Source organism: Neoarius graeffei, chromosome 7 (assembly GCF_027579695.1).
Source record: "Neoarius graeffei isolate fNeoGra1 chromosome 7, fNeoGra1.pri, whole genome shotgun sequence".
NCBI classification, from domain to species: domain Eukaryota; kingdom Metazoa; phylum Chordata; class Actinopteri; order Siluriformes; family Ariidae; genus Neoarius; species Neoarius graeffei.
This window is the reverse complement of record NC_083575.1, coordinates 66,525,019-66,539,259: the sequence shown is the minus strand read 5'-3', so window position 1 is coordinate 66,539,259 and position 14,241 is coordinate 66,525,019. Positions and strand designations below refer to the sequence as shown.

General features: G+C 39.4%; 1 protein-coding gene across 1 annotated transcript in view; it reads left to right on the top strand.

Moving 5' to 3' along the window:
• LOC132889594 (kynurenine 3-monooxygenase) overlaps positions 1–11,446 on the top strand; it is a 28,872-nt gene extending 17,426 nt beyond the window's left edge. Inside the window, exons 7-12 of the mRNA XM_060926261.1 lie at positions 2,569–2,716; positions 3,642–3,699; positions 4,025–4,107; positions 9,197–9,298; positions 9,386–9,445; positions 10,301–11,446. Coding sequence (XP_060782244.1) covers positions 2,569–2,716; positions 3,642–3,699; positions 4,025–4,107; positions 9,197–9,298; positions 9,386–9,445; positions 10,301–10,453 — 604 coding nt within the window. The 3' untranslated portion in view covers positions 10,454–11,446. The remainder of the gene's footprint in view (positions 1–2,568; positions 2,717–3,641; positions 3,700–4,024; positions 4,108–9,196; positions 9,299–9,385; positions 9,446–10,300) is intronic.
• Positions 11,447–14,241: the final 2,795 nt, after the last annotated feature.

Here is a 14,241-nt window from a genome sequence, read left to right as displayed (position 1 = left end):
AAAGCTGAATCTTGTTATTTGCTAAAATCCAGGAGTTTCTGAGGACATCAAGACATGTGGCCCCTTATTTTAACTCAAGCTGTGTATATATTGTAAAAAAGGTATCACAGCAGAAGCATATTAAAAATGGTTGTTTCAACATTTAAATTAGTAGTTGCTAGATGTTTTGAAATATCAAGCCTTGTACGTGAAATATTGTTATTTCAGATGAATTGATGAAATGTATTAAACATTTGATGTGAATATGCAAATCATATAACTATTAATATTATAAATGTTTGCATGAGATTGCATGAGAGACAACCATTTTAACTTGTAATTTAAATTTTTTTCGAGCCCTAAGGGGGCTCACCCCCCTTTGTAAACCCCCCCCCCCCCCCCCCCCCCGCATGGCTGCGCCATGCACATCTGACTTTGTCAGACTTTTCAGGTTTTTGAAAATGTTATACTTGCACCCATGTATGTATAATTTTGATCCTGTTCTGATTTCAGAAAATCCAAAGTAAATTAAGACTTATGCACCAAATTCTTGTTTTTCTTTTTCTATAATGTATGTTGTACAATTATTCTGCCACAAAAAGAACAGTTCAAAGAAATCCTTGAAAGCACAATATTGCCACGACACTCATGACCATGATGACATTCATGTCTGTGAACGTAAACTTCTGACTGCAACTGTAACTGGATTTTCATGAACCATATTTCTTGTGTAAATGCTCCTGCAAATGATTTACTAATCTGTTCACATCCATTTTTGATAAATGAAGCTCAGTATTATTAAAAGGAGAGAACTGATGAGTTATCTGTAGCCACTTATCCTGTACAGGGCCACAGGCAAGCTGGAACCTATCCCAGCTGATTATGGGCGGAATTTGTAACTTATGATGCCTTATCAATTTGTGATTAAAGGGATAGTTCAGGATTTTTGACATGAATCTGTATGGCATCCCCATCAATAGTGTCGTGCAAACACACTGACTTACCCCGACAGCATCCTGTGAGTCCAGTTCTTGTCCAGTTTTGGTCCAGACGAAAGTAGTCCGGCAAGTTTGTTGGGGTCACGAAAGTAAAACGTTTTTCGTCTCAAAACAGTATGTGTTCAAAAGAGTGATATATTTGCATCACAAAACCGTTGCCAAATAAAAAGTCAGACCTCGAAATCGCTTGGCACTATTTTCTCTCCCTTCTTATCACTGCGCGCTGCCGGCTTCATCCAGCTGCGGCTCCAGCTTCAAGGATAAGCTGGAGCCACATACAGTAAGTAGGAGTCCCGGCGGGTGGTTTGTATTCGATTCGTTTATATCCCGACCTTGTCAGCTGTCACATTTATGTTCATGGACCCGGTAAGCTGGTAAATAATATTTATTTATTTTTTTCTTTACCAAATTCTAACAGAAAACGAGAGTGCCCGAAAGGGAAAACAGACCCGCCTCATGGCTGTAATGCAAATTGCTTTCCTCCTCAGTATACAAGTGCGCTTCCATGGCAGGGAAAAAGAAACTACCACTGCTGCCTATGTAGTGCCCTATTTATACAAATAGGAGTCATTCAGGATTCAGCCATGACACGGAGCAAAAACATGGCTGAATCCTGAATGACTCCTATTTGTATAAATAGGGCACTACATAGGCAGCAGTGGTAGTTTCTTTTTCCCTGCCATGGAAGCGCACTTGTATACTGAGGAGGAAAGCAATTTGCATTACAGCCGTGAGGCGGCTCGGCTCAGTTTTCCCTTTCGGGCGCTCTCGTTTTCTGTTAGAATTTGGTAAAGAAAAAAAAAAAAATTATTTACCAGCTTACCGGGTCCATGAACATAAATGTGACAGCTGACAAGGTCGGGATATAAACGAATCGAATACAAACCACCCGCCGGGACTCCTACTTACTGTATGCGGCTCCAGCTTATCCTTGAAGCTGGAGCCGCAGCTGGATGAAGCCGGCAGCGCGCAGTGATAAGAAGGGAGAGAAAATAGTGCCAAGCGATTTCAAGGTCTGACTTTTTATTTGGCAATGGTTTTGTGATGCAAATATATCACTCTTTTGAACACATACTGTTTTGAGACGAAAAACGTTTTACTTTCGTGACCCCAACAAACTTGCCGGACTACTTTCGTCTGGATCAAAACTGGACAAGAACTGGACTCACAGGATGCTGTCAGGGGTAAGTCAGTGTGTTTGCACAACACTATTGATGGGGATGCCATACAGATTCATGTCAAAAATCCCGAACTATCCCTTTAACATAAAGTTAAATGCAAAATTCCTGATCGGTTTTCATATGATGCTCTGATATTTATATCCAGAAATTTACAAAAAAAAAAATCAACAAAACCAATGCACAGTTCATAGGTTTGCATGAACCATTGCCCCACATAGAACAGGGTTAATGATGTCCTTGGCAAAATTACACAAACATTGTAAATCTGGCCAACAAAGTGTGTGCGTGTGCTGGCTTTTACAGTGTTTATGAAAAGCTGTGGCATTTTTCTCTGCAATTATTGAAATGAATTTGGCAAGAACTAGGAAGTTAAGTTCACAATCCTTACCATTGTGTATCGTGTATTTCAGTGATGCTCTAAAGAGGGACTTTTTCCAACTGCCTGCCCAGGCCATGGTGTCCGTGAAGTGCTCTCCTTATCATTTGAATGATAAATGTGTCTTAATGGGGGATGCTGCTCATGCTGTGGTGCCATTTTATGGGCAGGGCATGAACGCAGTGAGTACAAATGAGAACAGTTGGAAGTATGAGGCAGTGGTGACGGATTTATGCCGCTGTATAATTTACTAACCTTTTTTATAGTATATAAGCTGTTCAGCTTTTGAACCATAGTCTGAAAAAGCATTTTATTGTCCATGTGGTCTTTATTAACCCCGCCGACAGTAGTCGGCGGGGTTATTATTTTCACCTGCGTCAGTCTGTGTGTGTGTGTATCTGTCTGTCTGTCTGTCTGTGTGTCTGCAAGATATCTCAAGAACCAATGGATCGATTTGGACCAAATTTTGTACATGTGTTGCCAATCACCCAGGAAGGAAACCATTAAATTTTGGAGGTCAAAGGTCAAAGGTCAAGGTCATGGCAGAACTTCGAAATTTTCGCCCAATGTATTTTAATAGGGAAAAGGCGGGGTTTGCACTCGTTAGAGTGTCCCTGTCTAGTATTGTATTTCATTTTCACATATTTTTTTTCTTAATCGTACTTGTAATCAAAACATTTTCATATGTTGCCAAAGAAAGGAACATAAAAAGTAACAAAGATGTACAGTACAACGTACTTTTCTGTCCACAGACCATATAGAACACAAGTTTTATGTTAAAATGCTCTGGATGATTTGCTATGGTTATACTGGATTCATCAGAAAACATGGAAAATGCTCTTAAATACAGTTATTTTGTATTTGTAAACCATCATGAAATAATAAGGTTGTAATACTATTTTGCGATATAAGCAGGATTACATTAAAATGTTCAAATTTCAAGCACCACATATCCACAATTCTGAAGTGGTGAGTTTATCCAAAACAGGATATAAACTCTTGCATAAAAAAGATGCATTTATTAACAAGAATGTGATCATTCGGTAACAGAAACTTGTAATCTGTTCATGCTCAAGTTATTTTTCATTATCTAACTTTGTCTCTTAGGGCTTTGAGGACTGCCTTGTTTTTGATGAGATTATGGATCAGTTTAATGAAGACTTTTGTAAGTCTGTTTCATTCTGCACTTTATCACATGCTGCTGATTTTTTTTAAATAACAGTAAATAACATTTCACTCTCCAGTATTAACATTCTAAGTTTAAATTTCAGACTAATTTCAAGTTTTTGTATAAAATCATCAGTTAGTGAGAAGACCTTGCTTATTTACACATTAATCATGTGGTCAACTTCATCGAAGCTGCACTTTAATTGTAGGTGTCATTTGGATCGCGCATGTTGTTGCTATGAAGAGTTCTCAGCAATTCTGTTTGACAGAGAAATAGTAAACAGTTGTACATAGGTTGTTTATTTATTTATTTTTTTTGGCAGCTGCTGTTCTCCTGGAGTACACACGAGTCCGTGTCGCTGCTGACCACGCCATAGCTGATTTGGCTATGTACAATTACATAGAGGTGATTTATTTTCTTGCAAACTTATATAGTGTGGAATTATAGTATATATTTGGAGCATAAGCTGTACACACAGGTAATGAATTTACAGTAAAAAAATCAAGTGTCTGGTTTAATCAATGGATATCACACAATGAGCTTTTATTTAGGAGTTTCTAAAAGTGTACAAATAAACATTGAAGGGTGCAGGGAAAGATTTTAATATTGAACTTCTAAAGCAATACAATATACATTGGCGCTTGAAAGTTTGCGAACCCTTTGGAATTTTCTATATTTCTGCATAAATATGACCTAAAACATCATCATATTTTCACACAAGTCCTAAAAGTAGATAAAGAGAACCTAGTTAAACAAATGAGATAAAAATATTATACTTGGTCATTTATTTATTGAGGAAAATGATCCAATATTACGTATCTGTGAGTGGCAAAAGTATGTGAACCTTTGCTTTCAGTATCTGGTGTGACCCCCTTGTGCAGCAATAACTGCAACTAAACTGCAACAGTAACTGTTGATCAGTCCTGCACACCGGCTTGGAGGAATTTTAGCCCATTCCTCCATACAGAACAGCTTCAACTCTGGGATGTTGGTGGGTTTCCTCACATGAACTGCTCATTTCAGGTCCTTCCACAACATTTGGATTGGATTAAGGTCAGGACTTTGACTTGGCCATTCCAAAACATTAACTTTATTCTTCTTTAACCATTCTTTGGTAGAACGACTTGTGTGCTTAGGGTCGTTGTCTTGCTGCATGACCCACCTTCTCTTGAGATTCAGTTCATGGACAGATGTCCTGACATTTTCCTTTAGAATTCGCTGGTATAATTCAGAATTCATTGTTCCATCAATGATGGCAAGCCGTCCTGGCCCAGATGCAGTGAAACAGGCCCAAACCATGATGCTACCTCCACCATGTTTCACAGATGGGATAAGGTTCTTATGCTGGAATGCAGTGTTTTCCTTTGTCCAAACATAACACTTCTCATTTAAACCAAAAAATTCTATTTTGGTCTCATCTGTCTACAAAACATTTTCCCAATAGCCTTCTGGCTTGTCCATGTGATCTTTAGCAAACTGCAGACGAGCAGCAGTGTTCTTTTGGGAGAGCAGTGGCTTTCTCCTTGCAACCCTGCCATGCACACCATTGTTGTTCAGTGTTCTCCTGATGGTGGACTCATGAACATTAACATTAGCCAATGTAAGAGAGGCCTTCAGTTGCTTAGAAGTTACCCTGGGGCCCTTTGTGACCTTGCCGACTATTACACACCTTGCTCTTGGAGTGATCTTTGTTGGTCGACCACTCCTGGGGAGGGTAACAATGGTCTTGAATTTCCTCCATTTGTACACAATCTGTCTGACTGTGGATTGGTGGAGTCCAAACTCTTTAGAGATGGTTTTGTAACCTTTTCCAGCCTGATGAGCATCAACAATGCTTTTTCTGAGGTCCTCAGAAATCTCCTTTGTTTGTGCCATTATACACTTCCACAAACATGTGTTGTGAAGATCAGACTTTGATAGATCCCTGTTCTTTAAATAAAACAGGGTGCCCACTCACACCTGATTGTCATCCCACTGATTGAAAACACCTGACTCTAATTTCACCTTCAAATTAACTGCTGATCCTAGTGGTTCACATACTTTTGCCACTCACAGATATGTAATATTGGATCATTTTCCTTAATAAATAAAAGAGCAAGTATAATATTTTTGTCTCATTTGCTTAACTGGGTTCTCTTTATCTACTTTTAGGACTTGTGTGAAAATATGATGATGTTTGAGGTCATATTTATGCAGAAATATAGAAAATTCTAAAGGGTTCACAAACTTTCAAGCACCACTGTATGCATCCCGGAATATTGTAATACTTTTAGACCTGCTCAGTCTTGCTTAAAGGGATACTTTAAACATAGCAGTTCAGGAAACCTTGCAATATTACAACATAAAGCAACAACATGGGGTCATGATTGCAAATATACAAAATAAAAACTCAGATAAATGGTAAATACAATTATGGTTCGGGACAAATGTTGACTCGAGCTTTTCTTACAGTGGATCTAAAAAAAAGTATACATACTTCTGTTAAAATTGAAGGGTTTTGTGATATAAACACCAAGATGAATCATGTCAGATTTTTTTCCTTCTTGAAGGTGATAGAGCAACCAAGAAAATTCAAGTGAAAAATCGATAGAAACTTTGTGTGTGTGTGTGTGTGTGTGTGTGTGTGTGTGTGTGTGTGTGTGTGTGTGTGTATAAATAAATTAAAAAAAAACACAATTACCTGGTTGCACAAGTGTGCACAGCCTTTCACAATGGAGTATGAGATGATGCTCAGATTTCACCAATCACATTCAACTTCATGTTCAAAAGTAATTGTTATACATTTATCATCAGTTAAGTGATTTCTGATTAACCAGATCAGCTATTTCTGTAGGCGGCACGGTGGTGTAGTGGTTAGCGCTGTCGCCTCACAGCAAGAAGGTCCGGGTTCGAGCCCCGTGGCCGGCAAGGGCCTTTCTGTGCGGAGTTTGCATGTTCTCCCCGTGTCCGTGTGGGTTTCCTCCGGGTGCTCCGGTTTCCCCCACAGTCCAAAGACATGCAGGTTAGGTTAACTGGGGACTCTAAATTGACCGTAGGTGTGAATGTGAGTGTGAATGGTTGTCTGTGTCTAGTGTCAGCCCTGTGATGACCTGGCGACTTGTCCAGGGTGTACCCCGCCTTTCGCCCGTAGTCAGCTGGGATAGGCTCCAGCTTGCCTGCGACCCTGTAGAACAGGATAAAGCGGCTAGAGATAATGAGATGAGATGAGATATTTCTGTAGGATTTTCTTGAAATCTTATGGTTTCATCAAACTACTGAAGCTATTTTTCAGAAAGCTTACAAGCCTGTACAGGATCTCATTGTTGTAAGATATTGATCAGTTGAGGGGTTGTTTTCTCCCCCTTTTTTCCTAGAAATATCTCGTTGTTTTTCACTTGAATTTAGTTGGTTACTATATCATATTGAAGGTGGAAAAACCTTGAATGATTTATCTAGGGTTTTTTTTTTGCATGACAAAAACCTGCAATTGTAACAGGGATGTGTAGCTTTTATGTCTACTGCAGGGGTTCTCAAACTTTTCTGCTTTGAGGCCCACCTATTCATACTCCTAATGAGTCAGGGCCCATTAAAAAAGATCCCCAATTATTTTGGCTCATCTGTTCTTTTAGAATCTAATAATCTATTGTAAAGTGTATTAATGGGATGCGGGCGGCACGGTGGTGTAGTGGTTAGCGCTGTCGCCTCACAGCAAGAAGGTCCGGGTTCGAGCCCCAGGGCTGGCGAGGGCCTTTCTGTGTGGAGTTTGCATGTTCTCCCCGTGTCCGCGTGGGTTTCCTCCGGGTGCTCCGGTTTCCCCCACAGTCCAAAGACATGCAGGTTAGGTTAACTGGTGACTCTAAATTGACCGTAGGTGTGAATGTGAGTGTGAATGGTTGTCTGTGTCTATGTGTCAGCCCTGTGATGACCTGGCAACTTGTCCAGGGTGTACCCTGCCTTTCGCCCGTAGTCAGCTGGGATAGGCTCCAGCTTGCCTGCGACCCTGTAGAAGGATAAAGCGGCTAGAGATAATGAGATGAGATGAGATTAATGGGATGCAACATCACTCCCTGTTACAGATGGGAGCCCAGGAATTAAATAAATGCAATAAAAACATACTGTTTTTAATTGTAGTTATTGTATTTAAAACTGTATGGATGTGTGAGAAGCCAACATAAAACCATGCATGCAGGGCATTCTCAGTCAAAAGGGATTAATGATCCAAAAGTGGAGTCTGGTCCATGAATGCAAGAACTTCTTGCCATGTTTGTCTTCAGCAAACAAGCAAGTTATTAAAACCAAGAAGTATACTTAAAAGAAGTGGATATAGCAACCACTCAATGGGATTAGAGCCTTACACGTTAACAAAGAAGGATTTTTCCAAAGAAAGAAAAATTTACTTGCTAAATTTGACATTAGTAGAACAAATTTTGATCCTATTGTAGCCAGAACTAAATACAAAGACATTAGTTATGCATACTATTAATTAACTTAAAATGAAGATAATTAACAGATTATCAACAGATTTTAAGGGTTTTTTTAAGATTGTGTTTAGTTTTAATCTTTTATATTTGTAATTATTTGTATCTGTACATGCACAACCCCACCAGCTCTACTGATCAACTTATCATGTTTAAATAAAGTTATTAATTCGTTCATTCATTCATTCATTCATTCATTCATTATGGGTTGGAAAATTATCCATCCGTTGAGTATCCCCGACCTCTCACACTACCTGGTGCTGCAGATGTCATTCTACACGGACACACACAAGAAAACCTGGAAGAGCATGGAGGAGTACAACTTTTTATATGTAGTTGCGCTAAAGATCTGGGGATCAGGGCACTAGAAGATAAATCTTGTATCATTTATGCCCAGGTAAATAGGAGTTTCTGGGCTTTGTACACGTCTTTGCAATGGTTGCCAGGATGCTACAAGTTTTAGTATCGGGTGTAAACAAACCACAGCTGTTCGATTCTCAATCCTCCCTGCTCTTCTCTTTCAGCAGGCATCACAGATCCATATAATTTACCCACAAACATATTTATTTATTATGTGTGTATTTGTGCATGCGGGGGCAGGGGGTGTTAAATGCAAAGGAGGAATGTGACAATAATAAAGACTTGTTGTTTTTAATTTACCCACAAATGTATTTATTCCACTTGAAAGGTGTACTTCAAACCAGCTACTGGATTTGGGACACTATGACATCCTGAACTATTTAGTATTTGGCTTCAAACTTGAAAAAAATTCGTGGTCCACTAGATGGCACTTTGCGGCCCACTAATGGGCTGCAACCCAGTGGTTGAGAAACACTGATCTACTGTACATTCTTCTACAATACAAGTATGACAATGTCTGGGTGATATTAGGTTGGAAAAGTCGATATATTAACTTTCTTCAATTAACTGTTGACCAATGTATGTCTGTGTGGTTTTGCTCTTTTAGTAATGCTTTGAATAAAACATCTGGCATCATGCTATTTTGTATTGTACTAACAGTTTTTCTTGTGTCTTAGATGCGAGCACATGTGAACTCCAAGTACTTTCTGTTCCGTAAATATCTAGACAACGCGCTCCATTTTATCATGCCAAAAACAATAATCCCATTGTACACAATGGTAAGCCATTTAGTACTTAAATTTCTTCTTCAAAAAAGTATTTCTGTTTAATGAACAGCAGTCATCTTGGAGCTAATTTGCTTTCAGGTTACCTTTACTCGGACACCCTATCATGAAGCGATAATCCGCTGGCAATGGCAGAACAAGGTGAACCCCAAACCATTCAGAAGTGTGTGTGTTTGTTTTCGGCAATGGAGGGTTTGAGAGTGGGGTGGTTGGTATCGACATCTTGTCTTTGTTGCTACTGTAATGCAATTCTGCAAAGCCTCATTATCATGAATACCCTTTCGGAGCGACAGAGTGAGTGGAAGCTGACAGAGGTGTTCAAGCAGCTCGAAACCCTGAGAGCAGGAGACTTTTTTTTTTTTTTTTTTAACTTGTGGAAGAGAATGTCTGGCAGATGCCATTTGCCTTAACTGCATAGACTCCTCAATGCTCTTCACTTAAAACAAACAAAGGCAGTATGGTGGTGTAGTGGTTAGCACTGTTGCCTCACAGCAAGAAGGTTGTGGGTTTGAGCCCAGCGGTTGATGGGGGCCTTTCTGTGTGGAGTTTGCATGTTCTCCCCGTGTCTGTGTGGGTTTCCTCTGGGTGCTCCGGTTTCCCCCACAGTCCAAAGACATGCAGTTAGGTTAACATGGAATGGCCTTGGGCTGAAGTGCCCAAAAGTGGCAGTGTACACGTACGCAGCGGCTTTGCTGTCCTATGATGAATTAAATTTCGTTGTACATTTGTACAGTGACAATAAAGGCATTCTATTCTAGTCTATTCTATTCTAAACAAAAGTATTATTCAAAAAAAGTCCATTATCCAAAAATGAACAAAAATTATGATTAGTTTAAAATGCTCTGCAAAGCCATTATCATCTCCTCTTAATTTTATTGTAATCTCAGTGAGAAATATTAGATACATCTCTGCCTGCATTTTCACTTACTTTTTTTTGTAAAGCAATAAGAACAATCTGATACTTCATGGCAGTAAGATCATCCTTGTTCTTTGCAGGTGATTACTTGGGGCCTATTGCTTTTAGGGACAATACCTGCAGTGGGAGTGATTTATCTTCTTATCAGATACCGGTACATTCCCAAAAAGCCCAGCTTTTCTGTGAAGCATCTATTGAGAAGACTTCTGACCCTCAACTGGTTCCAAAAGTAAGATTCCCCAAATGAATGGGGAAGAGATTTCAGGATGCCCCGGTCATTCTCCATACTTTCAAATCCTATGATATCCGTAACCTCATTAAAACTGGATTACAGAAATTCACTGGTACTATTGAGATTAAAACAAAAACGAAACCCATGATGGTGTTTTAATAAGACTTTGAATGGAAAAAACAAACAAACAAAAACCGTAAGAGCTGAATTGGGTTTAATCTTATTGAAGAGCAGTAATTGTCATTAGAACAATTGATTATAAATCAGAAAACATATTGAGAGAAATTATGTTCAGACCAGATAGGTCTCCTGACCTTGAAGATATAGTTGCACATTCATGTTTTATCAAACATGGGATTAGAGTTAACTATGGTGAATAAGGTTAAATTTCTTTCTTAATAAGTAGAAAACTGGAGAGTTCAAATTCCAGAGCACTGCCAGATGTTAATGCTTGCATGGATTGATTTAGGAATCACTTTTACATACAGGAAAAAATGTTTGCATAGTGAATATGTATTTTCATGTTTATAAAATTATCCATTTCTGTCTGAACAATACATTCTGAAATTTCCCTCAATTCACAGTATTGACATTTAATCTGTTCTTTTTATTGTTTGGAATACATTTACATTTATACTTATGGCATTTGGCAGATGCCCTTATCCAGAGCAATTTACAGAATTGATATTTTTATATTTCAGATTTATAGTACATTTCCTAATGTGCCAATATGTTTTATATGTATACTTGCTGCATATAACCTGTGTTGCTCTCTTGTGGTAAAAATGTATGACTATCCAACATGTTACATCACTGCTTGATTATTTGTACTTGTGCATATTCATTCTACCAATAATTTAGCCAGGAGACCTCCCTCCACCATTTGCTTGTCTCTGACCATATACCTTTTGTGTTTGTGTAGCATTTTCATGCATTAAAGCTGATCCCTCATACTGTTTACGAAGAATGAAAGCCTGGCTAACTGTGCTCACCATTTGTTGTTTCCTGGTTATCATTCATCCTCAAAATAGACTTCATGTTAAAACTATAATGAATTTTCTGGTTATACGATTGCACATTTTGACTATACAGCATAGAGTTATAGACACCAAATATTTATAATCACACTTTCCAGTTTCACCCAGATAAGGACGGGATCCCTTTGGAGTCTGGTTCCTCCCTCATGTTGTCTCAGGAAGTTTTTCCTTGCCACTGCTGCCTCTGACTTGCTGATTTAGCTATAAATATATAAATACATATTAGTAAAATTTACATCCAGAATTTATATATTTCTGTAAAGCTGATTTGTGACGATGTCCACTGTTATACAGATAAAACTAAATTGAACGGAATTTAATAGAACAAAAGTAGAAATCAACAGTTTGGTGATGTCAGTGGGTCTCTTACTTGATGCAGTTATTGCAAGCAAGGGATATGCTACCAAATATTGTTATTTACATTAAGACTACCTGTTACAATACTTTTGCTCACCTAAAGAAAAATTAGGTGGTCTGTTTAACGCATCTAGATATAAATATGAGGAAATCTGAAATCTATAAAGCTGATCTATTGTCTCATACAGTGGTGCTTGAAAGTTTGTAATCCCTTTAGAATTTTCTATATTTCTGCATAAATATGACCTAAAACATAATCAGATTTTCACACAAGTCCCCAAAGTAGATAAAGAGAACCCAGTTAAACAAATGAGACAAAAATATTATACTTGGTCATTTATTTATTGAGGAAAATGATCCAATATTACATATCTGTGAGTGGCAAACATATGTAAACCTTTGCTTTCAGTATGTGGTGTGACCCCCTTGTGCGGCAATAACTGCAACTAAATGTTTCCGGTAACTGTTGATCAGTCCTGCACACTGGCTTGGAGGAATTTTAACCCGTTCTTCCGTACAGAACAGCTTCAACTCTGGGATGTTGGTGGGTTTCCTCACATGAACTGCTCGCTTCAGGTCCTTCCACAACATTTCGACTGGATTAAGGTCAGGACTTTGACTTGGCCATTCCAAAACATTAACTTTATTCTTCTTTAACCATTCTTTGGTAGAACGACTTGTGTGCTTAGGATCATTGTCTTGCTGCATGACCCACCTTCTCTTGAGATTCAGTTCATGGACAGATGTCCTGACCTTTTCTTTTAGAATTTGCTGGTATAATTCAGAATTCATTGTTCCATCAATGATGGCAAGCTGTCCTGGCCCAGATGCAACAAAACAGGCCCAAACCATGATACTACCACCACCATGTTTCACAGATGGGATAAGATTCTTATGCTGGAATGCAGTGTTTTCCTTTCTCCAAACATAATGCTTCTCATTTCAAGCAAAAATTTCTATTTTGGTCTCATCCGTCCACAAAACATTTTTCCAATAGCCTTCTGGCTTGTCCACGTGATCTTTAGCAAACTGCAGACGAGCAGCAGTGTTCTTTTGGGAGAGCAGTGGCTTTCTCCTTGCAACCCTGCCATGCACACCATTGTTGTTCAGTGTTCTCCTGATGGTGGGCTCATGAACATTAACATTAGCCAATGTGAGCGAGGCCTTCAGTTGCTCAGGCTACGTTTACATTAGACCGTATCTGTCTCGTTTTCTTCGCGGATGCACTGTCCGTTTACATTAAACCGCCTGGAAACGCCGGGAAACGGGAATCCGCCAGCGTCCACGTATTCAATCCAGATCGTGTCAGCTCTGGTGCTGTGTAAACATTCAGAATACGCGGATACGCTGTGCTGAGCTCTAGCTGGCGTCTCATTGGACAACGTCACTGTGACATCCACCTTCCTGATTCGCTGGCGTTGGTCATGTGATGCGACTGCTGAAAAACGGCGCGGACTTCCGCCTTGTATCACCTTTCATTAAAGAGTATAAAAGTATGAAAATACTGCAAATACTGATGCAAATACTGCCCATTGTGTAGTTATGATTGTCTTTAGGCTTGCCATCCTTCCACTTGCAAGTGGTAAGTGATATGCGCTGGGATCACACACACAGCGGCTCAGTCCCGAATCACAGCTTGTTCACTTCACTCATGTGCTCTGTGAGCTGCGCAAGGCCAGAGTGCGCACCCTCCAGAGGGCACTTGCTGTTCAGGGCGGAGTGATTTGGAGCGCAGGATGCCTGCGGAGCCGAGCGTATCCGTGTATTGGTATTGCTGTGTGCACGCAAATCGTGTATTGGTGTTGCTGTGTGCACACTAATCGTTTTAAAAACGTTAATCTGATGATCTGCTGATACGGTCTAATGTAAACATGGGCTTAGAAGTTACCCTGGGGTCCTTTGTGACCTTGTCGACTATTACACACCTTGCTCTTGGAGTGATCTTTGTTGGTCAACCACTCCTGGGGAGGGTAACAATGGTCTTGAATTTCCCCCATTTGTACACAATCTGTCTGACTGTGGACTGGTGGAGTCCAAACTCTTTAGAGATGGTTTTGTAACCTTTTCCAACCTGATGAGCATCAACAACGCTTTTTCTGAGGTCCTCAGAAATCTTTGTTCATGCCATGATACGCGTCCACAAACATGTATTGTGAAGATCAGACTTTGATAGATCCCTGTTCTTTAAATAAAACAGGGTGCCCACTCACACCTGATTGTCATCCCATTGATTGAAAACACCTGACTCTAATTTCACCTTCAAATTAACTGCTAATCCTAGAGGTTCACATACTTTTGCTATTCACAGATATGTAATATTGGATCATTTTCCTCAATAAATAAATGACCCGGTATAATATTTTTGTCTCATTTGTTTAACTGGGTTCTCTTTATC